We start from the raw sequence: 27,308 nt of genomic DNA, 5'->3' as shown, positions 1-27,308 counted from the left end.
AGTGGGTAAGATGCCACTTAAGATGCCAGCATCCCCTATCAGAGTTCCTGGCTTTAATCCCAGCTCTGTTCCTGATTCCAGTTTCCTGCTAACACAGATATTGGGAGGCAGTGGTGATGGCTCAAGTGATTTGGTTCCTGCCACCTACGCAGCACGTGGAGACCTGGATTGAGTCCAGCTACTGGCTTTAACACTAGCCAGGAACCGCTGAAGCATTTGGGGAGTGTTCCCACCCGCTTGGGCTTTCTCTGCGCATGTGCTCGCTCGCTCTCTCTCTCACACACACACACACACCAACAAATAAAAATTTTAAAACTTTCTACAAAGCTCAAACAATGAAACACTGGCATACAGATGAAGGGATGGGATGGGATGGGATGGGATGGGATGGGATGGGATGGGATGGGATGGAATGAAATGGCATGGCATGGCATGGCATGGCATGGCATGGCCAGAAGTAAATCCTTGGGTATTTTGTTTTAGATTTATTTATTTGAAATTCAGAGTTACACACAGAGAGAAGGAAAAGCAGAGAGAGCAGAGAGAGAGAGAGAGAGAGAAAGTCTTCCACCCGCTGGTTCACTCCCCAATTGGCCACAATGGCCGGAGCTGTGCCAATCCAAAGCCAGGAGCCAGGAGCTTCTTCTGAGTCTCCCACGCGGGTTCAGGGGCCCAAGAACTTGAACCATCTTCTTACTGCTTCCCCGGGCCATAGCAGAGAGCTGGATCAGAAGTGGAGCAGCCAGGACTCAAACTGGCACTGCAGGCAATAGCTTTATCTGCTATGCCACAGCACTGGCCCCAATCCTTGGGTATTTTGACCAAATGATAACTGTTAAGCGTACCAAGATCAGACTAGAAAAAAAGATAGTTTCTGCAACCAGTGATGTCAGGAAAACTGAATATCCATGTACAGAAAAATTAGGATGGACTCTTTCCTTATTATCACATCATAAATTTAATTCAAAATGGATAAAAGACCATTTTGAGTTAAGTGTAGAACACTTAGAAGAAAACATAGGAGGAAGGCTTCAAAAATCAGGTGTGGCAGTGCTACAAGGATACTTCAAAAATGTTCATGGAAAAACGGAATTAAAGATGTTTATTTGGGTGCTAACAAATTTTAAAATCCAAGGTACTCATTTTCCAAAAAAAATTTTGAAGACCCTTCATACTTTTTTTCTTAAGTAAAATCAAGATTAATTCATAACTTAGTCTGATATTTAGATAGCCTGCTGACTACTTATCCATTCGAATATAGCAAAATTATTAAATTATGTCATAAAATTAGAGAAATTTTCATTAGAAATAAATTAAATACCAGAATTAGGGTGGACACAGCAATATTCATAAAGATAGCACAGTCTTAGGAAACATTTCTTAAAATCTGGAAAGTAAGTTTAGTATTATAAAATCCTTTCTCTGTACATTCCTATTTATGTGTGTGAGTGTGCGTGTGTGCGTGTGTGTGTCCCTACTTTTTGGTTAGGTGGCAACACAAAAGAAAATAACTTCTGAATTTTTATTACAACAATATTTCAATTTTGTGGGAACATGCTAAAGGAACAATGAAGAAATTAACATAGTCTCAATAAATTAAGCACAAAAAACAATCCAGATATGAAAATGGCTCCCCAGATAAAGAAATGTAGGTATGTTCTCATGTCTCCTGCATAAAAAAGCTGTTTAAATAAAATTTTATCAGAAGTTACAGTTGGGATAAAAATTTCACCTGACTTGAAAGTAGGCTTCTTGAATTATAAGAAAGTACTCTTGCACAGCATATTACAGTGCTACTGACAGTGTTTATAAATAGCATGAAAAAGTGACTCTTTACCAAAGCAAGTACTTATAGAAGTAGGCAGTTATTTATATAAAGACTGTATAACTTAATACCCTGGAATATTTACAGAATTACAGAATTCTACAAAAAACCTTTAGCCACATTTTTAAAGAATATTCATATGAAGAAACATTTTGGGATAAAGTGGCACAGTAATTACTTACCTGTTTCTTATGCAGAACCAACTAAACAGCAGCAATTCCTTTGATAAATTTTCAGGATCAAAATTTAATATATTACTAACTCTCAATGCAAAAGACATTTCCTGAAAACTTGACATTTTATAATAATGTAGTCATCTCACTCTGAAAACTTAAGAATGGGTCTGTGGCATTCTTTATCTAAAATTAAAAAGCGAAACATGAAAAAAAAAGTTTAAAGACATCTAGTTCACATCCTTGTTTTTAAAAACAAACAGAACATTATAGGCTTCTGAAAAGATTATATTTTTTTAAGATTATATTTTAAATACTAAAATTTTGGTACAAAAATCTAAAATCAAGCATACTGTACTATATACTACTTCTCACATGAAAGTAGAATGGAAGATCTCTTACTTTCATATAAAAATCCTTGAGAAGTCTTTACAAATTAAATAAAAATTATATTCAGCCTTCTTCAAAATATTTATGAGAAACCTTTTTAAAATATAAAACACTGTCATTTTTAGATGATTTCTGCATGTAGCAACTACTAAAATGCTTTAAAAATAACAAATGTGAAATGCATTTATTCCCTTTCCTTCCTTTCAAACATATCAGAAGTCTTAAGTACAAATTTTAAAAAAATCGACCACTGAAAATAAACTACTTTCTTTTTTTGTCAAAATACCAAATATTTTAGATTTGATAAATCAACACACAAAAAGACCCTACCATATTTTATTTTATGTATGGCATCTAAAATGGAGTAGAAATAAAACAGATGATGACAAAAAAACAATCCTTTAACTGAAAATATGTATACTCTCATTTTCTTAAAGATATACATTATAAATACTCTACTGGAATTCTGAAATAAAATAAGCATTCTTTTTCACCAATTTACTTACTTTATCTCTTGTGTATAAGACTCCCTAACACAAGGAATTATCTTCTGTGACTTGCAATAGAGAACTATGAAACCCCTCAAATAGACAGTGTTTAGAAAAAATATTTCTAACCCATTATGTATCCTAATAAGCGTATACAATTTAAAAAGTTTTATGGCTTATGCTTAAATTTAATGCATGACCACAGGTTCCGGGGGACTGAAGAAACTTATTGGCAGTCAACAGCTCCAAAGGATGACACTATTCCTGGCATTCTTAATTTCAAACTTTTAAAAGAAAAGTGTTCATTGTAGTCTTAAAAATATTTGACGCCGGCGCCGCGGCTCAATAGGCTAATCCTCCACCTTGTGGCGCCGGCACACCGGGTTCTAGTCCCGGTCAGGGCGCTGGATTCTGTCCCAGTTGCCCCCCTTCCAGGCCAGCTCTCTGCTGTGGCCCGGGAGTGCAGTGCAGGATGGCCCAAGTCCTTGGGCCCTGCACCCGCATGGGAGACCAGGAGAAGCACCTGGCTCCTGGCTTTGGATCAGTGCAATGCGTCAGCCGCAGTGCGCTGGCCGCGGCGGCCATTGGAGGGTGAACCAAATACAAGGGAAACAAATAAGAAAATAGATTGTGTTGTGTCTTTGTAAGCTTGTTCCAATTCAAAATGTATTGTTTAGGGTAAGGAAAATTTCCTATACAAATACATCTAGACATTTGTTCCCTTTGCTTTGAAAAATATTTACAGTACATGAAACTACAAGCTGAAAGTATACACCTGCTTATACTGCTGGCCAGTGATATAAATGAAGAAGGACACCAAGGTGCTTACTCAGTTATCTGAGAATCATACTTTCTGTTTATGGTGAAGTTATTGTAGATCAACTATGGAAAAATTAAAAACCATTATGAATGAACACCAGCCCTTGTGTAAAACATCACACAAGATGACAAAGTATAATACATTAACAGTGGCAAAAACTGTACATATATATTCTGTGCATCTTGAACAATTCAAAATTTACATTATGTTTCTCATTTCTCAAAAAGCTGAGTTGGAAAAGTCTTTTTTTTCCTTTGCAAGAGAAGAGTGATGTTGACTGATAAGGTTCATGAAACTTGTTACAAAATTTCTTGTTCAAGAGTTTTCATTATTGTCTTCTACTTGTCGCCTTCATTAAGAAAAACTATTAAACTTTGAAACTTTTGAGCTGATATTTTCACATTTTTGCTGACTAGCATCATGATTTATGAAATATATGTAATAATAGTCCACAGCAATGTGAAATACAAAATTTTGATTTGTAAGTCTACTTTGGTCTCAGAGTGAAGATCATTTCTTTCATTCAGTCATGTTGTCCCTTATTTGATCCACTCGAAGAGCTAGGTCCCTAAAAGATGGACGATGATTTACGTTATTGTTCCAGCATTCTGTCATAATCATATAAATCTGTGAAAGAGAAAATAAAACAAAATTACAATGAGTGCAAAGTGCCATTTGGTAAAAGACATGAATTTGGAGCTCCTGCTTACTTTTCATATACTATGATATACATCATAGCTATGCCTTGATCTACAGTCATCTATTTATGCTCTTAATCTAAAAGCTCAGCAAACTAAATTCCAGAAAGTGACCTGAAATATTTTAATAAAATGAAAAAGAAATTCATAACTGGATAAAAAATAATTTTTATTACCTCATCTGGACATCCATCTGGTCTTGGTAATCTCCCATTATTCTTCAAGAGTTCTATTAAATGGAACACAATCATCTGTCCTTGTTTGTCATTGCCAATCATGCGCATAAATTCCTGAAGCACAAACCCACTTTTTAGTTAAGATTTTTTTCTGTATATTTAATCTGAAGCAGAATCCTTTCTCAACTTCTTTCCACTGAATGTATATTCACTGTATATATATAATATATATTACATGTGTTATATACAGTGTATATATATTTTTGTATGTTTTGGTACCTTTCAAAAACAGGCTATTTTAATCCAAAACTTCCTTTGAATCACATTTCAGAAAAGACTGTTAAATGTGGAACTTCTATAATCTATCTCCATAACTGTAACATAACATACTCAACATGTAACATATAGCATTCTCAACACAAATTCCCTGATAAGGGCCCACATGAATAAAAAATGTATTCACATTGGGTACTGTTGTTGTTTCAATACATTGTATTATATTTCAAGGCCAGTGCTGTGGTGCAGCAGGTGAGACTGTCACCTGCATGCCAGCATCTCATAACTGCTGGTTCAAATCCTGGCTGCTCTATTTCCTGTCCAGCATTCCTGCTAATACATCCTGGATGAAGCAGATGATGGCTCAAGTGGTTGGGCCCCTACTACGCATGTGGGAAACCCAGGGTGGAGTTCCTGGCTCCTGGCTTCAGCCTGGCCCAGCCTTGGCTATTGCAGCCAACTGGGCAGTGCACCAGTAGATGGAGGATTTTATCTCTGTTTATTCCCTCCCTCTCTGTATCTCTGCCTTTCAAATAAATAAATGTTTTTTTAAAAAAAAAAAAAATTGAATGTAAAAAGGATATAAGAAATTAAAATATATAATATTTAAGTGTAACTTTAATAGAGAAAAACTGCATGTCAAGTATTCATAAATTAAAGACTGAATTACAGCCAGAAAATATTTAAAGCAAACATACACTTTTTCTATATTAAATAAAGAGAGCTCTTAAAAAGTAAATTTAAAAATAAGCAATATAAAAACAGGCAAAGAGAGCCAATGTTGTGGCATAGTGGTTAAAGCCACCACCTGCAAGGCCTGCATCCCATATGGGAAAAGCAGCAGAAGATGGCCCAAGTGTTTGTGGAGGACCCAGATGAAGCTCTGCATTCCTGTCTTGCAGCTATCTGGGGAGTGAACCAGTGGAAGACCTCTCTTTCTCACGTCTTTTCCTCTTTCAAACTAAATAAATAAATCTTTGGAAAAAAAAAAAGAATACAAGACACCAAAGAGACAATTATCATACAAAACATACACACCTCAAACATTCAACATATGCACAACTAACCACACTATTAAGAGAAATGCAAATTAAAATAAGATACAACTTCTATCAATTTAGCAAAACTGCATAAAATATAATGGCTAACAATGGGAAATGATGAAATGTACACCCCTTTGTACTGCTACTGAGATGCAATCTAATACAGCTTTTCTGGACAGCATTTTAAAGTAATCAAAAATCTTTAATATAATTCAAAGTCTTTCATCTATAATATTTTAAGATATTAGAGGTAAATATTTATGTAAATGAATATTTACTATGTTCATTGAAGTGTTGTTTAAAATATTGAAAAATGGAAAATAATTGTCCAGAAATATACATTCTTATGATAGAATGTTACTTAGCAATTAGAAATCATATTTGCAGTAAATACTTATTAATATAGCAAACAATCCATGCTGTAAATACTTAATGAAACAAGTCAGCATACAGTTCAGTACAATTTAAACTTTCTAAGATAAATATTTCTTTATAAAATTTCACTTTTATTTATTAAATAAAAAGAAACCTGGAAGAAAACATACCAGATTATTAACGTGATTATCTCTGAGTAAATGCATTAGAGTTGATTTTTTATATTATTTCTCATATTACAAATTTTTATAATAAACAAGAAAATATTACTTTAAAAGGCTTATGTTAAATATGCAATAATTGCTAGAATGAATGAGCTTACTGGATTGACTAAAAATAATATTAAGAAACTATAATAAAAAAAACAGTGCTCTAACCTCCATTTTAAATTTCTAAGATAATAGGTATAGGGTTATTGCTAAATATTGTCTTACAAGTAAGTAATGATGTTATTAGACTTTGGTAAAGCCTTTCTCTAAATAAATAAATAAATAAAGTAATACAAAGCACACTGACCGCTGGTGGACTTTTACTCTTTTCAATATACGTGAAAAGTTCGTACAGAACCACTCCAAAGCTCCAAACATCTGAAGCAACAGAAAACTTACTCTCTGTCAGTGATTCTGGAGCATACCTGAAATAGATAGAAAGTACTTAAAAAAAAAGTTACTTGGTCTGCCAAATCTTGATTTTACCTGCAAATCATTGTATTAAACACACACACACACACACCCAGCTAGGTAGGCCTTTGGCTCAATGGTTGAGATGCCTGATTGGAATGCCTTATGTCCCCTATCAGAGGGCCTGGATTGAGTTCCAGCTCTATTCTCTATTCTAACTTCCTGGCAATGTGCACCCTGGGAGGCAGCAGCAACGACTCAAGCAGTTGGGTCCCCTGCCACCTGTGTAGGGGCCCTGGACTGAGTTCCCAGCTCCTGCCTTCAAGTAAGTCCAGTCCTGGCTACTGTTGGTATTTGGGGGAGCGAACCAGCACATGGGAGCTTTTTATATCTATCTTTTTGTGTCTTTCTTCCCCTCTCTCCCCAACTTGTGTGTATGTGCTTCTCAAATAAATAAATATTTTAAAAACAGGGTGGTGCACAGGAAAGAGTTAACATAGCAGGCTTGTGGCTACCGTTCTCAGAAAGGTCTCTTTGCAATGTTGATTCTTGGCTGATATCTGGGAACTTGTATTTCAGGAGTGTTTCCACAATTCCCTAAATGATGAGTAGCTCAATGTGCCTAAGTTGTGCAAACAACATGGTTATCCTAATATCATTTTTCCTTCTAATAGTCTGGAATTTTTGCACATGCCAGGCAAATCGACTGTATCAACACAATCAACCCCAATAAAAATCCTAGGCAATGAGTTTCTAATGAGTTTCCCTAGTAGATAGTATTTCACACATGTTTCAATTCATTACTGGGGAATTAAACTGTGCCCTATATGACTTCAGTAGGATAGGATCCTTGAAAACTTGTGTTTGGTTTCCTCCAGTCTTTGCCTCATGCACCATTTTACCCATGGCCAATTTTACTTTGTATTCTTTCCCTGTAATGAATCATAGCCAGGATGTAATGACTATAAATTACTGTTCTTCATAAATTTTCTGGTCAGTGGGATTTTGTTATATCAGCACAGATGGAATAGGACAGTGTTCATTTTTCAGTATGTTAGCTAAAACCTGTTTTATCAACCCACATTCCATATTTACCCCAAGTGTAGGCAACCTCATTTCATTATATGAAACATCTAATATTTACAACTTGCTAATATAAAAATAAAACAATATGTCAACTGCTTCTGTGGTCATTTTTTAGCCATAAATATATGCTTCAGTTTCACTAAATATGTAAGAAAATTTTGATCATTATGAAAATAAGGGCTTTTTTCTGATTTTTAAACAAGTTTATTTAACTGTTCCCCAAAATCACAGAATTCACTACATACCTCTTTCCAATCTATTTACACGTTGGCCTTTTTTTAAAAAAATTTTTATTTATTTATTTTTTGACAGGCAGAGTGGACAGTGAGAGAGAGAGACAGAGAAAGGTCTTCCATTTGCCGTTGGTTCACCCTCCAATGGCCGCCGCGCTGCAGCTGGCGCACCGCGCTGATCCGATGGCAGGAGCCAGGTACTTATCCTGGTCTCCCATGGGGTGCAGGGCCCAAGCACTTGGGCCATCCTCCACTGCCCTCCCTGGCCATAGCAGAGAGCTGGCCTGGAAAAGGGGCAACTGGGACAGAATCCGGCACCCCGACCGGGACTAGAACCTGGTGTGCCGGCGCCGCAAGGTGGAGGATTAGCCTATTGAGCCGCGGCACCAGCCTACACATTGGCCTTTTACCAAATACCTTACTTCGTAAGTTATAATCTCAGCTGCGTTTTACTCCATATTGCTTATCACAAATGAGAAGTGATCTATTATATTTTCATAAACTAATGAAATATTAATTATATGAAATATATATCTTAAACATCATAGCTGCTCTCATTTATCTTTTCAGATATTTGGGCAGACATATATATTCCAAAGCTCAGATAATTTGGAGGCCTGCTTTATGACAAAGAATACAAAATTAGGCATGAAAGTGAATATTTAAGATTACAAAAGGAAGGTCCTTAGAAACAAAGAGTTTCAATGGTTTCATAATAAACATGCTTCAGTGCATGTGTTCTGCCATTTGCTTCTTAGTCCTAAAAAACATATAACAGTTAGGGACCAGCGCTGTGGCGTAGTGGGTAAAGCCGCCGCCTGCAGTGTCAGCATCCATATAGGCGCCAGATGGAGTCCTGGCTCCTCCATTTCCAATCCAGCTCTCTGCTATGGCTTGGGAAAGCAGCAGAAGATGGCCCAAGTCCTTGAGCCCCTGCACCCGTGTGGGAGTCCTGGAAGAAGATCCTGACTCCTGGCTTAGGATTGGCGTAGCTCTGGCCATTGCGGCCAATTGGGGAGTAACCAGCGGATGGAAGACCTCTCTCTCTCTCTCTCTCTGCCTCTCCTCTCTCTGTGTGTAACTCTGACTTTCAAATAAATAAATAAATCTTTTAAAAAAGACATATAACATTTAATAAATTTACTTAAATTGAAAAATTAAGATTTTTCCTGCCAGAAATTAAATTTGTTTTTGATGCCTGGTATTGCCAAATGTTTTACATACATGAAGGACATTCTTCATAAAATCAACTCAAATTTTGAGGCTGTCCAAATGTCTGCTATAAATTATATCTGATTAAAGATGTTATTCAAAATGCTATGAGAAATGAACAATATTCTGTTTTTCAACTTTTAAAAACTGAATATATCAGTCTAAACAAGGTACCTCTATGTGCAAGTGTTAACAGTATAATTTGAATATAAAAGACTTTCATATACCTCCTAGAAAATGAGAAAAAGAATGACTCTAATGATTGGTTAAAAAATCCATTTTTTAAAGTCAAAATCTTTTATTTTCAATAGAATTGAAAAAGAATACATCTAATGAAATCCCAGCTAACACAATTTTTAATAATATATTACTATATACTTTTTATCTACAGATCTTGGAGTCATAAAATGAACAACACTGACATAACAGAACTCCTTCTGGTTCTACCTAATCATTTACACAAACAAGTTTTCTCAGTATTTACAACTATGAAAATGCAAAGCAAACACAGAATTTATGCTGAAAATTGTCCTATTATAGGAATAAATAATATTCATCCATGGATATATGAACTACTTTGGAGAAGGCACTCCATTCAGCTTTAAGAAATGTCTCTAATAAAAATTTTACTGATTATCCAAATATGTAATTTATTTACATTGCTTTGGAAAATGGTATCAAAATAACAACTTTAATGATAATTCAATTCAGAAGAAAAATGTTAAAATTTATGAGTTTTTAAGGTTCAGTAATTTTTAAATTAATTTCAATTTATCTACATATTTTGGTTACCAGGAAGATGGTATATTTTCCAAGTATAAAATATACCACTTTTTTGAGTGGGAAGGGAAGTGCAAATATAATTTAAGGAAAAGAACAATATAAAGACTCTCTCAAAACCACAAAGTCTATACTTTTCTAAATGAGTGACAATGAGTATCAAACTACTATAGTATTTAGATTCCACTGGATATATTTAAGATTTATATAGCTGTTATTGAACATCAATATTACTTTATAAAATAGATTTGCAACTACTTAAACTTATACAAAGAAAATTATCAATTTTTAAAAGTATGAGAGAGTATATATGTGGTTTGTCAAAAGTTTTTTAGTGGTATACTTGCATGCATACAAAAGGTCTAAAAATACATGACCTAGATTTCTGAAAAGTATCCTAATAGGTCACTTCTCTGTTCTTAGCATCTTTTTTTATTTTATATTTATTTATTTATTTATTTATTTTGACAGGCAGAGTGGATAGTGAGAGAGAGAGACAGAGAAAGGTCTTCCTTTTGCTGTTGGTTCACCTGCCAATGGCCGCTGCGGCCAGCGCACTGCGGTCAGCGCACCGCGCTGATCTGAAGCCAGGAGCCAGGTACTTATCCTGGTCTCCCATGGGGTGCAGGGCCCAAGGACTTGGGCCATCCTCCACTGCACTCCCTGGCCACAGCAGAGAGCTGGCCTGAAAGAGGGGCAACCAGGAAAGAATCCGGCGCCCCAACCGGGACTAGAACCCGGTGTGCCAGCGCCACAAGGCGGAGGATTAGCCTAGTGAGCCGTGGTGCCGGCCTGTTCTTAGCATCTTAATACAATATCCCTTCCATATCAGTAGTTCTAGTTTTTAGCCTCATGCTCCCCTATCTACTCTATTTTTTTAAAGATTTTATTTATTTATTTGACAGGTAGAGTTACAGACAGCAAGAGAGAAACAGAGAGAAAGGTCTTCCTTCCATTGGTTCACCCCCCAAACGGCCGCTACGACTGGAGCACTGCGCCGATCCAAAGCCAGGAGCCAGATGCTTCCTCCTGGTTTCCCATGCGAGTGCAGGGCCCAAGCACTTGGGCCATCCTCCACTGCCCTCCCGGGCCACAGCAGAAAGCTGGAATGGAAGAAGAGCAACAGGGACCAGAACCCGGCTCCCATATGGGATGCTGGCACTGCAGGTGGAGGATTAACCAAGTGAGCCACGGTGCCGGGCCCCCGTCTACTCTTTTAAGATGATTGAGAATGGCCGGCGCCGTGGCTCAATAGGCTAGTCCCAGTTGGGGCACCAGACTCTGTCCCAGTTCCTCTCTTCCAGGCCAGCTGTCTGCTATGGCCCGCTAGTGCAGTGGAGGATGGCCCAAGTGCTTGGGCCCTGCACGCCATGGGAGACCAGGAGAAGCACCTGGCTTCTGGCTTCGGATCAGCGCGGTGCACTTGCCACAGTGCGCCGGCCGCGGCGGCCATTGGAGGGTGAACCAACGGCAAAAGGAAGACCTTTCTCTCTGTCTGTCTCACTGTCCACTCTGCCTGTCAAAAATAAAAATTAAAAAAAATTAAAAAAAAAGATGATTGAGATTTAAAAAAAATACTTTCATTTATGTGGGTTATATCTACTGATAGTTACCATATTTGATATTAAAATTAAAGAAATAAAAAAGATTAATTCATTGTAAATACAACAAAGCCATTACAAAAATAACTATTTCCTGAAACAAAAAAAATAGAAGAGTCACACTGTTTTACATTTTAGTAAGTCTCTTTAATGCTTGGTTAAACATGTCTTGTAGCCTCTGGAAAATTCTTTGATACAGTCATCAAAAAATGTGAGTGAAAAGGACAAACAACACCGTAGTATTACTATAAAAATACTTTTAACCTCAATGACCCCACAAACGTTGAGAACTGCTGTTCTGTACCCAAAGAGCTATTTTTTAAAAATATTCACCCTACTATATTATTCTCCTGAATACAGCCTCTAACATGCCACCTGACACACTGTCTTCTGAACAAGCTGTAAACTCAGTGACATGGAGGACAGGGCTTATCTTAGCCCATTTGTGCTGATACAATAGAATGCTTGACATTGGTAATTGGATAATTTATAAAGAATAAGAACTTATTTTCTCAGAGTTTTTGGAGGTTGGGAAGTCCAAGATCAAGGCGTTACTTTGCTGTTTCCAAGATGGTGCATCCTCCAGAGGGAGAACACTGTGTCCTCACTTGGAAAAAGCAGATGGGCAAAAGGGGCCAAACACCTGGTGAAGTCTCTTTTCTTTTTTTTTTTCTTTTTTCACTTTTTGACAGGCAGAGTGGACAGTGAGAGAGAGAGACAGAGAGAAAGGTCTTCCTTTTGCCGTTGGTTCACCCTCCAATGGCCGCCGCGGCCGGCGCACTGCGGCCGGCGCACCAAGCTGATCCGATGGCAGGAGCCAGGTGCTTTTCCTGGTCTCCCATGGGATGCAGGGCCCAAGCACTTGGGCCATCCTCCACTGAACTCCCTGGCCACAGCAGAGAGCTGGCCTGGAAGAGGGGCAACCGGGACAGAATCCGGCGCCCCGACCAGGACTAGAACCTTGTGTGCCGGCACCGCAAGGCGGAGGATTAGCCTAGTGAGCCGCGGCACTGGCCGAAGTCTCTTTTCTAAGAGCTATAATCTCATTCAGAGGGGAGGGGCTCTAATGGTCTAATCTCTTAATAGTCCCACCTCTTATTACTACCATACTGGCAAGCCAACACCCTAATTTGAGGGAATACATTCAAACCACAGCAGGGCTCAATCTCTTTCCAGACCCAATTACTCTCTGTTTGTTCTATGTGTATGCCATTCACTTACAAGCTCCTGATATTGTTCTTGTTGGCCTCTTCAAAGAATGCCCTTTCTCTATTTATCTGGTAAACTCCTATTAATCCATCATTGAAATGTCATCTCTTAGTTGTTCTTTATTCTGACAATCTTCAGTGCTACACACTGCATTACAATGATGTAATTATACATTTGAGTTTCCCTAAATCTTGAATTCTTCCAGTGGTGGAGAACACTTTTTCTGCCAAGGGCCATCTGGATATTTAGAAAATTATTTGTGGGTCATAACAAATTATCAATTTAAAACTTAGCCTACTATAGGCCTTAGTGAATTTCAAGTGCAATTGCCTTGGCAGGGCCAGCCCAGATGATTCTGTGGACCTTATACAGCCTGTGGGCCTGGTGTTCCCAACCCCTGTAAAGGGAAGGACTTGTGATAGTGGACCTGTCAGTTGAACTTCCTGCCATATCAAACTTTTAATTCAGCCTGCCTATTAAAGGACAGTCCTTTTGTGATGCTATCCTCTGATCAGCTCCTTTTATGGTGTTTGGAGCATGATAGGTACTTAATAGCTATTCATTAAGTTGTATTGTTTGCCCAAATCACTAGATTTTCATTAATATGTCTTGTCAATTAATTCCATTTAATTTCTGTAATTTCTCATTCCAAAAAATAAAAAAGAATGAAATTCATGCATTACTGGGAATGTGACCCAAAATAGATGGTCATATTTAGATAGTCTTATTTTCTAGTTTCACTCATACCCTAAAATTACAAAGGTAATGCTAATGAGTAAAATGAGAACTTTCCTCAAAAAGTAGTCTTGATACTATAAAAAATTTCAGCCTATACAAATTAGAGAACATTGAACAACCATAACTCACCTAAGCCTATTATTCCTTTTGTTTCATATACAAGTATTTCTCCCTGTATCCACCCCACTGGATTTATATGAAGTGAATCCCAGATATGAAGTATTTCTATTATAATTATTTCAGGATGCATCTCTAAAACATAAACACTCTTCTCAAAAACACATTCATAATAGCAAATATTACTCTTCTGTGTAAACAATGAATTTGTTCTAAATCATTGGTGTTTCCTTACTGAATTTTTTTCCAGACTAACAATGTGCAATAGCTAGAATGGGCATAAAATTGACAGATACAAAATAAGATAAACACATACAGACAATCCATGAATTTAGCAATAGCACACCAAATAATCTATAAATTTCTAATAATTTTTATAAATCTCAGAATATTTTTTGTCTCCAAAATATTTACAAGTCAACAGTTATAGTATTTTATAATAGTAATTTTATTTTTCAAGTCGGCTACCAAGAACATAAATAGGGGCCGGCGTTGTGGCACAGTGGGTTAAAGCCCAGGCCTGCAGCACCGGCATCCCATAAGGGCAACAGTTTGAGTCCTGGCTGCTACACTTCTGATTCGGCTCCCTGCTAAAGCAGCAGAGAAAGCAGTAGAGGATGGCCCAAGGGCTTGGGCCCCTGCATCCACGTGGGAAACCTGCAGGAAGCTCCTGTCTCCTGGCTTTGGTCCAGCAATTGCAGCCATATGGGGAGTGAACAAGCAGATGGAGACTTCTCTCTCTCTCCGCCCCACCTCTCTGTCTTTACTTCTCCATAACTCTTTGAAATTAATTTAAAAAAAAAAAACAACAACTTTTTTTTATAAAAGAACACAAATAGGGGCCGGCACCATGGCACAGCGGGTTAAAGCCCTGGCCTGAAGCACCAGCATCCCATATGTGTGCCGGTTCTAGTTCCAGCTGCTCCTCTTCAGATCCAGCTCTCTATGGCCTGGGAAAGCAGTAGAAGATGGCCCAAGTCCTTGGGCCCCTGCACCCATGTGGGAGACCCAAAGAAGCTCCTGGCTCCTGGCTTCGGATCGGCACAGCTCTGGCCACTGTGGCCATCTGGGGAGTGAACCAGAGGATGGAAGACCTCTATCTCTGTCTCTACCTTTCTCTGTAACTCTTTCAAATAAATAAAATAAATCTAAAAAAAAAATAAAAATAAAAAAAATAAAACTACTTAACCAAAATAAAATCCTTCGTTTAATACTATTATCTGATTTAACATTATTTTCAGTGTTACTTCAGCAGATGAATAAATTAAAATTAGGGACTATCTGGAAAGTATACAAATCAAAACTTTTAAATATAATCCAACCAAGCCATCCCTAGAAAACAAAATACACTATCAATGAATCAAGGCATAAAAAAAGAAAACCTTGCATCAAAGCACAGATTAATAGAAGCAAAAAGTATACGACATAAAAAATTAGGTTTGAAGGGCCGGCACTATGGCACTGTAGGTTAAGCCTCTGCCTGTGGCAACTGGCATTCCACATGGGCACTGGTTTGAGTCCCAGCTGCTCTACTTCTGATCCAGCTCCCTGATAATGGCCCAAAAAAGCAGAAGATAACCCAAGTTCTTGGGCCCCTGTCCTCATGTGGGAGACCTGAAAGAAGCTCCTGACTTTAAATAGGTCCAGCTCCAGCCATTGCAGCCATTTGGGAAGTGAACCAGCAAATGGTAGACCTCTCTCTCTGTCTTCTCCCTCTGTTTGTAACTCTGCCTCTCAAATTAGTAAATAAATCTTTAAAAAAAGTAGGTTTGAATGCTCTCCACAATTATTTCACAATTGTAAATGATTAAAAATTAATTTTAGATATAAAATGATGTATCATATAAAAATATTCCACCAATGACTAGATCAAATGTGGTTAAGAAAGCTTAAAAACACAAACTTTAGATCAAGATCATTTGGGTTTGAACTTCAGTTCTATCATTTATTATTCATGTGACCTTAGGTAAGTTAATTAGCTTATCTATGCTTTAATTATCTCATGCTTCAAATGGAGATAATAACAGATATTCTCTAAGAGATGCTGTTAGGAGGATTAAATGAGATAATCTATGAAATACATTTAGCCCAATGTAAGCAACAAGAAATATGTACATGACAAACCATTAAACAATAATAGTAAAAATAAAGTTTGAAGTTTGTGCTCTAAAATTTCACTTTATTATATTGAAATATACTATACTCACCAGAAGATGGGACTTTCACCAGGTTCTTTCACTTTGTAATATTCTTTGTCTTGTGGTAATACTTTGGTTAACCCAAAATCTCCTATTTTAACTCTGTTCTCATTCTCTACCAATATATTTCTTGTTGCCAGATCCCTGTGGACATACCTTTTTGTACCAAGATATTCCATACCCTGCAGATAAGATAATATTTTTCTTTCAGCAGTTTTATAAACATGAACAATTTAAATGGTCTTACCCCTATTTACTCCCTTTATTATCCATGAAAAAGCCTAAGAGATTTAACAATTATTTCAACAAGTTTATTTTCATCTACAACAAATAACCAGGATATTAGGTACCTTGCATATTTGAAATGTGTACTGCAGAAGTTTTTTGTGATCTATCCTTTCTTTATGTTTCTGGAGATAGTCCCGTAAACTTCCATATGGTAAATATTCCATAATCAATCTTAGATTACGCCGGCCTTCAAACATAGAAGTGAGAAAATAATGTTTTACTTTGTCATATTTTACTTAAGAAATATTAGCTTAAGAAATATTAGAAAACCAAACATAAATGACTTAAAGATACATAAAATCTGAGTTGTAGATAACAAGATTTTATTATAAATTAAAGGTGATATAGTAGTGAAGAACACAGGCTTTCTGAATCAAAAAGCTTTTGTGTTTTAGTCTTCTAAAAATATTTGTTTAGTCTTCTATAATCTTGTAGGCAAACCAAAAGAAGCTGATAAAAAAAAGAAAACTTCCTTTCTCTTCATTTATGCTAAACAAAAGGCATCTAATTTAAAAATGTTTTATAGAAAATGTGAGCGGGCTGGCACCGCGGCTCACTAGGCTAATCCTCCACCTGTGGCGCCAGCACCCCGGGTTCTAGTCCCTGGTGGGGTGCTGGGTACTAGTCCTGGTTGTTCCTCTTCCAGTCCAGCTCTCTGCTGTGGCCCAAGAGGGCAGCAGAGGGGGGCCCAAGTGCTTGGATCCCTGCACCCGCATGGGAGACCAGGAGGAAGCACCTGGCTCCTGGCTTTGGATCGGCGCAGCACCGGCCATGACAGCCATTAGGGGAGTGAACCAACGGAAAGAAGACCCTTCTCTTTGTCTCTCTTTCACTGTCTATAACTCTCTGTCTCTCTCTCTCACTGTCTAACTCTGCCTGGCCAAAAAAGAAAAAAAAAAAAAGAAAAAGAAAAAAGAAAAAGAAAATGTGAGCAAAGATGATTCTTTTTATTCAAGTTTATTTTTTACGTATTTGAAAGGCAGACAGAGGGAGAGAGACTGAGAGACAATGAGAAAGAAAGAACACTGAAGAGCACAGAGATCAACCTTCTATTCGTTGGTTTACTCCTCAAATATCTGCAACACCCAGGCTGGGTCCGGCCATTACCAGAAGCCTAGAACTCCATCTGGGTCTCTTTTGTAAGTGGCAAGGGCCCAAAAACTTGAGCCATTATCTGCTGCCTCCCAGGGTATACATTAGCAGAAATCTGGATTAGAAGGAGAGGCAGGACTTGGACCCAGCCACTCCAATATGGCATGTGGGCATCCCAAGCAATGGATTAAGCTGCTAGGCTACAACACCTACCTCAATTTCTTGTTTTAAAACTTAATATTCTCTTGGTAAATTTAATCAAATGGTGAATACAAAGATTAACCAACTAGCCAAAGACTTCCTGTAGTCACAGCCCATGAACATCAAGCTCAATCTTTAGTCACATAGAATGCATCTCTCTCTGGGCTCTAGCATATGGCAAATCCAGAATTTCAGACATTTTATGTTTCTACAACCCAGGATGCCAAAGACATACCTTAAGTTTAATATAGGTTTCAATGGGCAACATACCAGCACTGTAGCACACTCCTTTGTACTTTACAATGTTGTCATGTTGTAAGGATTTTAGGATTTCAATTTCCCTTTCAAAGTCTCTGAGGTGCTCTTCAGTACTGTGCTGGAGCTTTTTCACAGCCACCACCTCTCCAGTGTTGTCCTGCAGAGGGTCATACCGGCACATCTCCACACTTCCAAAATTACCCTAAACAGCATGCCACATTAGGATGGAAATCTCAAGTTTTCAAGAAAAATTACTAATAAATTCCAATTATAAAGTAAATCCCAGTAGCAGGAATTAGCAGATATTAGAATTAGCAGTTGTCATGTTGTGAGGCAGTCCTGTAGAGAGGCCCATATAAAAGACCTCTTGCTAGTGAAGACTCCATGTGAGACAGCAAGGCCTGTCTGATACCTTGATCATTATCTTATAAGAGAATTTGATCTAGAATACAACTAACTTACTCCAAGATTTCTGACTCACAGAATCCTGAGATAACAAGTGTTTATTGCTTTTATTAAGTTTTAGCATGATTTGTTACATGGTAATAGATAACTAACACACCTAACTACCTGGACCTTTTTTTGCTTGTGACATTGCTATATCCATTCAAACATTCCCAAGAATATTTTATAAACAAGGTACTCCAGCAAAGTATTAATCCAAACAAGCCAATCTGTAATATAATCCCCAATGTTTAGTTCTAGTAAAGCTAGATTGGAATATTTAGCTTAATTTCAAACCCAAAATGAGACCTTTATATTGCATCCAAGCCAAAACCTAAGTCATAACATCACATTGTACAGGATCCTGTATCAGCAAACTTAGCGAAAGAAATACAGGGAGCTTACAACTATGGTTGGGACTACTGGGAACTAAGGCTTTCTTGTTCCTACAATTTGTAGGTTATACATGACTATGTGAATTTTTAAGAGAGATTCTACTACTGATCATGGGCTAATCAATGTCCTAAATTCTAAGCAATTATATTATTTCTCCCTGAGATGACTGGAAACTGAAAGGCACATAGGATGGCTCAAGTGATCCTTTCTCTACTTCACTGATCCATTTCCAATGAATTACAAATTTCCCCTAAGAGTCCCATGGTCAGCTCAATTTGGAAAACATGGCCTAATTTATCTCCTCTGAAAGTGCTCAATGCTCATTACCTGTTACAGACTCTGAGAAGTTCTTCAGTGAAAAGTTTTTATTTAACACAGTGTTTCCCAACCATCTAACAATTAAATCTTTTTTTTTCTATGAACATCCTTAAAATTCTGTAAAAAAGTAGATTTTTAGAGACTCTATAGCATTTTCTCCCTCAAATAAAAAGTTGTTAAGTCTATACCCTATTTGAAAAACTTGTGATAATTACCTTGCCAAGTTGTTGCAGAAATTTCAAATGTCTTTCTTCAAACTGTGTAGGGTCCCTATCTTCAAAAGCACCAGAAAACCCTAGGGCACCTATCCTCATATTTGGTAACATGTCATTTTCCGTTAATAGTTCATAATCTGTAGAAATAAAAAATATTACTATGTTAATTTGGCTAATATATTCTGAGTTAAACTGATATACATTCAAGCCATCAAAACAGAGTATCTTAGAAATACTAAATAACATAGGAAACCTTAAATAGTTTAGTTTATATTAATGACAGCCTTTAATTATTACCCATAACCTGATAGACTTTCAGGAAAAATTCTGCACAGAATAAATGATTACTTTCTCAAATAGATTGTTTTAATATTCATAAAGTAAGGTCTTCTGATTTTTTTGGTGAGAATGGTGAGTAGTACTGAAACAGGAAATACCTATAGGTTAAACACATGCATACTGATTTCAGTATTTTAAACGAGGAGAAAAAAAAAACAAATCTACCTTATATTTATAACTTCAGTTATAAATATATGGGAACAACTTAAAACTAGTTTAAAAACAAAACAACTTGTTTTTAAAAAGTCAATTTAGCCAAATAAACACCTGTAGCCAAATAAACAGACTACTCATTAGCTGGCAAACTAAAATTAAGTTATTAAAGGAGAAAAGGGGCCAGCGCCATGGCTCAATAGGCTAATCCTCCGCCTGCGGCGCCGGCACACCGGGTTCTAGTCCCAGTCAGGGCGCCGGATTCTGTCCCAGTTGCCCCTCTTCCAGGCCAGCTCTCTGCTGTAGCCCGGGAGTACAGTGGACGCTGGCCCAAGTGCTTGGGCCCTGACCCACATGGGAGACCAGGGGAATCACCTGGCTCCTGCCTTTGGATCAGCACGATGCGCCGGCCGCGGCGGCCATTGGAGGGTGAACCAACGGCAAAGGAAGACCTTTCTCTCTCTGTCTCTCTCTCACTGTCCACTCTGCGTGTCAAAAAAAAAAAATTTAAAAAAAGGAGAAAAGGCCCTTTTTAAAAATGAAAAGTATATCCATCAAACAGTAGAACACATAAAAAGCATGAAAAGTTCTATGAACGTATGAAATTAAGAAAGCCTAAAAGAACATCAATGATTTTCTTGGAAGGGATTATAAAATTTGTAACAATTCATTAAACACAACACAGAAAGATGGCAAGATAATCAATAAATCAATCCCTATCAATACATACCTGGAGTAAACAAACTGTTAAGATCTCGTATGATGGCTCTGAAAGAAGGCCTAAAATCTGGTTCGTAATCCATACAATTATTTATAAGGTTTGCTAATTCTGTCCACTTTGGTGCAGGAAGCTGGTGTCTATCTTCATAAAATTGTAGTTTCTATAATTAAAGAACCAAATGCTGAGAATAAAGTGGATCATGTTGTTTCAACATTCTTGTTAAAATTAGATGGGATAAAAAATATCAAATCATGTGAAAGAAAAATGAAGAATCACAAATAGAGTAAATTCTAACCTCAGAGTCTATATAAACTTACTCGTTGAGAATCCAGAGCACTCAAAGGCTTATCTCCTCCACTGCAGATTTCCCACAAAGTGGTACCAAAACTCCATTTGTCTGTTGTTAAATTTAGATTTTTAGGATTTTCAATGCATTCAGGTGGTACCCATGGTATTCTCTCCTGCAGAACTTTTAAATGATATGATCAGAGTATGGTTAAACAATCCTCAGAAGTAAAGAATTATTTTAAATGTAAATCATTTTCAAACTCATTTGAATAAGCAACTCTTTTGGGTTTGTCAGAGAGAGCCAGTATGAGCATGCCTGCACAACTTAAGAGCTGCAAGGGAGTTATGAGATCATCTACTTCAGTATCTTAGCCTTAAAAACGATAATAATTACACTTGCAAAGATTGAGTCATTTCCAAAAGTCACACAATTTATTAGCATCATGGTCAGAATCAGAAATCTTGTACAATGAATTCTAAATCAATTAAACATCTATTAATCCATAGTGTCTCAACTGGCATATCACTTTACCTCTTCCCTTGGTTCTGCCTTTGGAAAAAATTCTGTAAAATTTATTTAAAATTGCTTCTTAATTTTTTTGTATTTCTTTACAATGAATAAGTAGTAAACATAAGGTTATATCATTCAGAGTTACTTTAATGATTCAATAACAGTGGAAATTCTGGCTTGCAGATGAAAAAACAACTAACAAGTGTTTACCATTTTAACTGGTGAGTGCCTAATTTATACAAAGACACTCTACCTATGAAATTGATACAGGTAAGTTTTACTCAGCTTGTGGAACTTCCCAAATAATGTTTCTGTGTTTTTTGGACACCACCAGAAACATGATAATCAAGGAAAAAGGAAGCAATATAATCACCTTGTGGTATTCTGATGTATGTAGTGGATGAAAGATAATCTGTTGCTTCTTTTGGTTTGCTTTGGTACAACTATGTGAATATTTTTTAATCAAGAAAAGAGATTAAATAAGATACTAGTTCCTTTCTCCTACATAGAGAAATACATTTTCTTCACCTCCCATTCCAAAGAATTGTTAAATAATATTTTGTAGGGAGGCTGGCGCTGTGGCCCAGTGGGTTAAAGCCCCAGCCTACAGCGCCAGCATCCCCTGTGGGTGCCAGATCGAGTCCCGGCTGCTCCTCTTCCCATCCAGCTCTCTGCTATGGCCTGGGAAAGCAGCAGAAGATGGCCCAAGTCCTTGGGCCCCTGCACCCTACATGTGGGAGACCTGGAAGAAGCTCCTGGCTCCTGGCTTCGGATCAGCTCAGCTCTGGCCATTGTGGTTATTTGGGGAGTGAACCAGCAGAATTTAAAACCTCTCTCTCTCTGGCCGGCGCCGCGGCTCACTAGGCTAATCCTCCACCTTGCGGCGCCGGCACACCAGGTTCTAGTCCCGGTCGGGGCGCCGGATTCTGTCCCGGTTGCCCCTCTTCCAGGCCAGCTCTCTGCTGTGGCCCGGGAGTGCAGTGGAGGATGGCCCAAGTGCTTGGGCCCTGCACCCCATGGGAGACCAGGAGAAGCACCTGGCTCCTGCCATCGGATCAGCGCGGTGCGCCGGCTGCAGCGCGCTGGCCGCGGCGGCCATTGGAGGGTGAACCAACGGCAAAAGGAAGACCTTTCTCTCTGTCTCTTTCACTGTCCACTCTGCCTGTCAAAAAAACAAAAAACCAAACAAACAAAAAAAAACAAACCTCTCTCTCTCTCTGGTTCTACCTCTTTCTGTAACTTTATCTTTCAAATAAATAAAATAATTTTTGTAGGAAGCCATGGATTTGGAGTGTGCATTCACAGGGGTCCCAAGAGATCAAACCATAGAGACTTTAAGCATAGTAACTGAACTTTAGCTGGTTGCAGAAGGTCCTTTACCAATTAACTGATTAGCCTATAAACAACAAATTAAGTTACAACATTGACTAGCTGATTAACTAGGCTGTAGGCAATTCAGTTTTTTTGCAATGCTTCACTTCTGTTTTCCTATAAATGTTGTCTGACCATGCTGTTGATGTAGTTCTTTGAACTTGCTCTGGTTCAGGAAGCTGCCCAATTTCCAAATTTTTGTTTTGTTTTGTTTTGCTCAAATAAACTCTACTAACTTTATTTGGTCTCAGGAATTCTCCCCTCTAACAGGGTAAAATTTCCCAGAGTACCACATCTAAGAGCCTTCAGGATTTTGTGACCCACATTACCACTCTATTATCTTCAGCATCAGATAAGCCATCAAGCTTAAGTCCTACCAGATATGATACCACACTCATAAATCAATGCTGATTTAAATTTAGATTCTAAATTTAGAACATACAATTAAAGAAACTAAGATAATAAAATGCAATTATAACACTGATAAATTTAACATTGAAAATTTTACTTTCAATTGTTAAACAAATTAACACAAAAGAAAGTTTTAAAGAAGAAGTTTTAGAGTCAGAATTAGCTAAATTACATAGAATCTCAAGCTATATAATATATTATTTATTTATTCCTTTTTTTTTTTTTTTTTTTTACTTTATTTGAAAGAGTTACAGAGAAGCTGGCGCCGCGGCTCACTAGGCTAATCCTCCGCCTAGCGGCGCCAGCACACCGGGTTCTAGTCCTGGTCGGGGCGCCAGATTCTGTCCCGGTTGCCCCTCTTCCAGGCCAGCTCTCTGCTGTGGCCAGGGAGTGCAGTGGAGGATGGCCCAAGTCCTTGGGCCCTGCACCCCATGGGAGACCAGGAGAAGCATCTGGCTCCTGCCATCGGATCAGCGCGGTGCACTAGCCGCAGCACGCTGGAAGTGGCGGCCATTGGAGGGTGAACAAACAGCAAAGGAAGACCTTTCTGTCTGTCTCTCTCTCTCACTGTCTACTCTGCCTGTCAAAAAAGAAAAAGAAAAAGAAAGAGTTAGAGAGAGAGAGAGAGAGAGAGAGAGAGAGGTCCTCCATCTGCTGGTTCACTCCCCAAATGGCCACAACAGCCAGAACTGAGCCAATCAGAAGTCAGGAGCCAGGAGCTTCCTCCAGATCTCCCATGTGCATGCAGAGGCCCAAGGATTTGGGCCATCCTCCGCTGCTTTCCCAGGCACATTAACATTTTCCCATGGATCAGAAGTGGAGTAGCTGGAACTTGAACCAGCACCCAGGTGGGATGCCGGCACTGCAGGCCAGGGCTTTAACCCGCTGCACCACAGTGCCGGCCCCTATATTATTTCAAATTTTTTTGGTGACCACAAGAAAGGAAATTTTAAACAACTTATTTGTGGCTCAAAGAATATTAAAAAATTTCCTATAAAAATGAGTAAAATCCTATTTTCCATATGTAATTAGGGGTTAAAACTGTTTTTAAGAAACCATTCCACAGTCCATGGTGACGTGCTTATAAGAAAGAAGAAATGGACAGAGATTAGGATATAAATGTAATTTAAATTGTTAAAAGTGACAGATAGGAACACAGTATCACTATGTTCCTAACTATATATATGAAACACATGAAACTTGTATAACTTAAATGAAACTAAATAAAAAAAGTGATAGCTAGGGGGCAGTGTTGTGGCATAGCAGGTTAAGCCACTGCCTGGGATGCTAACATCCCATATGGGTGCCAGTTCAAGACCCAGCTGCTCCACTTCCCATCCAGCTCCCTACTAATGCACCTGGGAAAGCAACGGAGGATGGCCTAAGTGCTTATAGGTTCCTCCAACCATGAGGCAGATCCAGAAGAACCTCTCGGCTTCTGGGGCATCAGCCTGGACCAGCCCCAGCCATTGCAGCCATTTGGGAAGTAAAACTCAAATGGAAGATATCTTTCTCTCTCTCTGTAACTCTTTCAAATAAAGAGTTAAATTAAATCTTTAAAAAAAAAAAAAAAGATAGCTGGCTGGCACCGCGGCTCAATAGGCTACTCCTCCACCTGTGGCGCCGGCACACCGGGTTCTAGTCCCGGTCGGGGCACCGGATTCTGTCCCAGTTGCCCCTCTTCCAGGCCAGCCCTCTGCTATGGCCTGGGAGTGCAGTGGAGGATGGCCCAAGTGCTTGGGCCTTGCACCCCATGGGAGACCAGGAGAAGCACCTGGCTCCTGCCTTTGGATCAGCGTGGTGCACTGGCCGCAGCGTGCGGGCTGCGGCAACCATTGGAGGGTGAACCAACGGCAAAAGGAAGACCTTTCTCTCTGTTTCTCTCTCTCACTGTCCACTCTGCCTGTCAAAAAAAAAAAAAAAAAAAAGATAGCTAAATTTTATTACTGAGAGTTTGAGGAAAATTACAACATGTTCTTCAGGTTACTAGCCTAATACAGGTTAACAAAATTAAATGCAATCCCAATAGTACTTACTATCCTTCGGCAAAACAGTAATACTAATGCCAGGATCACTAAGTTTGATGAAAGGGGAGTTTCTCGTCTTCCTGTCTTCTTCTCTGATAAGTAGAATATTTTTGGCACACACATTCCCATGAATAAGGGTTTTTTCTTCCTATTAAAGTTAAATGTACAAATATCAATCCACAAATATTAGAGCATTTAAAATGATCAAAACATTAAAACAGATTATAAGAAGGTAGACATGTAAGATGGTAAAATAAATACTAATCGGGAGACATACTTAGGATAATAAAAGCAAATTTTATTACACTACTGTGTTTCCTGTTTTATACTTCAAATGACAAAATAATCTACTCATGATGAAATGAATGAATAAATTAAAATTAGCCAGTACCTCTTCATATTCTTAAGGTAAGATTCTAAATGGTATGTTTCTAGATAGTAGCTGACATTGAGAAAAATTATTGTGCTCTGATCACCAAGTAGCCCACTGGTGTTTTGCTTTTCTGTTAACACTGCTTTCTCATCAGACATAGTGGTCAAATGGCCACAAATATTGCAACAAAGTATTTTTCACTATTCATACCAGTATGTTTCTGCACGAATTCTGTTAAATTTTCTAAGCACAACCAGCACAAATTATAGACTGCCCATCAATAGTTCTAAGAGACTAATGGGATATCAAAACTGTTTCAAAGGTTATTTTGCCTCAAATCATTCCTTGTATCATCACATGCAAATTATTTAAAAGACCAAGCACTCATTTACAGATTTATTTCTTCTTGCCAGGTTAGGATAAATTCTATATTGCTTCACATGATAAAGCAATAAATTTTGATAAAGAATATACTAATTACTTACTAGAAAATGCATGGCCCATGCCAACTGTTTAGCCACTTCAAGTTTCCATAATATATTTATAGAATTTTTATTCTTTTTTAAATATGTATCTAGTGATCCAAATTTTACAAACTCCTGAACCAGAATATCTGCATTAAAATATAATAATAATAAAGCTCAAGTATACGTATAATAAAAATAAATAATTAAAATATACATGTATATTTATACTTATATAGAGGTATTATAAAGAAATAAAATTCACTAATAAACAAAGGATAGGTATACACCATCTATTTTCAGTTTTTAGCTCATTCACAACAGCAAGAGGTAGGAATCTAACATATATTATACAATATTATATACGATAAGAACTACTCTAGCACACCTGGAGAACACATCTAACACTAACGTGCAATCATTTCAATCAGTTCCATTAGAAATTCAGTCTATAATTTATATGCTTTTCTTCATAATTCCAAATGAATTTGTGGTGAAAGGGTCTGTTGCTACAATGTTATGTTGAACCAATTATAATTTATACTGCTATAGTGAACACAAAAGATTCTAAGACATTTGTTTACTATAATACTGTATGTTTGGGAATGAAAACAAGGCTTATTAACTGTCTCCTGCATTTTAACTTCATTAACTGGTTTGCTTTTGCACAAGATAAAAGTGGACAGTTCTAGAATGTTTTCAGTTTGAACAATATTTAACTCCTATTAAATATGGTTTATACTGACACCTTGTGATCCTGAAATTGAATTTTCTATAGAAACAACAATGGATTCTCTAAGAAAGGCATGATATTAACTTAAGAAAGCCAGTGGTTTTACTTACTCTCCTCTCCACACACACATACTCCATAATTTAAAACCAAATGTTTATGAGAAAGCTGGCTCATCATGCTTGCTGCTTCAAAGAAAGACTAAAGGAAAAGAAAAAAATGGAAAATAATAACTGATTGCTATCTATAAATATAATGGTTCAGAAACATATTCTCTGCCCTAAGAAAAATATATTTCCCCTATTCTTAGCAAGACAATAGATTACAGAACAAAATGCTTGTGTTTTCATATACGATCTTACAACTGCCATAAATCTTGATGTTAGGGCTTATCTTCAGGAAGCTGGAATATGGAGATAGTAATAGTAGAACAGTGCACTATGTAAGCCAAACAGGCATAGATGTGGGTATTTAGCCTACTGATTTAAGAGACTGGTTAAAACATCTATATCTCCTACTAGAGTACCTAGGTTCCACACCCTACTCTAGCTTATGATTCCAGCTTCCTCCGAATACAGATCCTGGGAGGCAGCAGTGATGGCACAAGCAGGGGTCTCCTGGTACCAATATGGAAGACATGGACTGAGTTC

At 37.8% G+C, this 27,308-nt stretch overlaps 1 protein-coding gene across 6 annotated transcripts in view; it reads right to left on the bottom strand.

Annotated features, from left to right (window-relative positions):
• Positions 1 to 1,508: 1,508 nt before the first annotated feature.
• JAK2 (Janus kinase 2) overlaps positions 1,509 to 27,308 on the bottom strand; it is a 133,158-nt gene continuing 107,358 nt past the window's right edge. For all 6 annotated transcript variants that reach the window (XM_051846028.2, XM_070051600.1, XM_070051614.1 and 3 more), the window contains 12 exons: positions 26,772 to 26,859; positions 25,950 to 26,077; positions 25,101 to 25,239; positions 20,801 to 20,952; positions 20,493 to 20,643; positions 19,271 to 19,407; positions 17,910 to 18,099; positions 16,409 to 16,533; positions 16,068 to 16,240; positions 6,781 to 6,898; positions 4,571 to 4,684; positions 1,509 to 4,323 (listed from right to left, as the gene is read on the bottom strand). In XM_051846028.2, coding sequence (XP_051701988.1) covers positions 4,216 to 4,323; positions 4,571 to 4,684; positions 6,781 to 6,898; positions 16,068 to 16,240; positions 16,409 to 16,533; positions 17,910 to 18,099; positions 19,271 to 19,407; positions 20,493 to 20,643; positions 20,801 to 20,952; positions 25,101 to 25,239; positions 25,950 to 26,077; positions 26,772 to 26,859 — 1,623 coding nt within the window. In that variant the 3' untranslated portion in view covers positions 1,509 to 4,215. The remainder of the gene's footprint in view (positions 4,324 to 4,570; positions 4,685 to 6,780; positions 6,899 to 16,067; positions 16,241 to 16,408; positions 16,534 to 17,909; positions 18,100 to 19,270; positions 19,408 to 20,492; positions 20,644 to 20,800; positions 20,953 to 25,100; positions 25,240 to 25,949; positions 26,078 to 26,771; positions 26,860 to 27,308) is intronic.

The sequence above is a fragment of the Oryctolagus cuniculus genome, chromosome 1 (assembly GCF_964237555.1).
Source record: "Oryctolagus cuniculus chromosome 1, mOryCun1.1, whole genome shotgun sequence".
Lineage (NCBI taxonomy): Eukaryota > Metazoa > Chordata > Mammalia > Lagomorpha > Leporidae > Oryctolagus > Oryctolagus cuniculus.
Note: the sequence above shows the minus strand (reverse complement) of the source record. Positions and strands in the feature narration are given on the sequence as shown.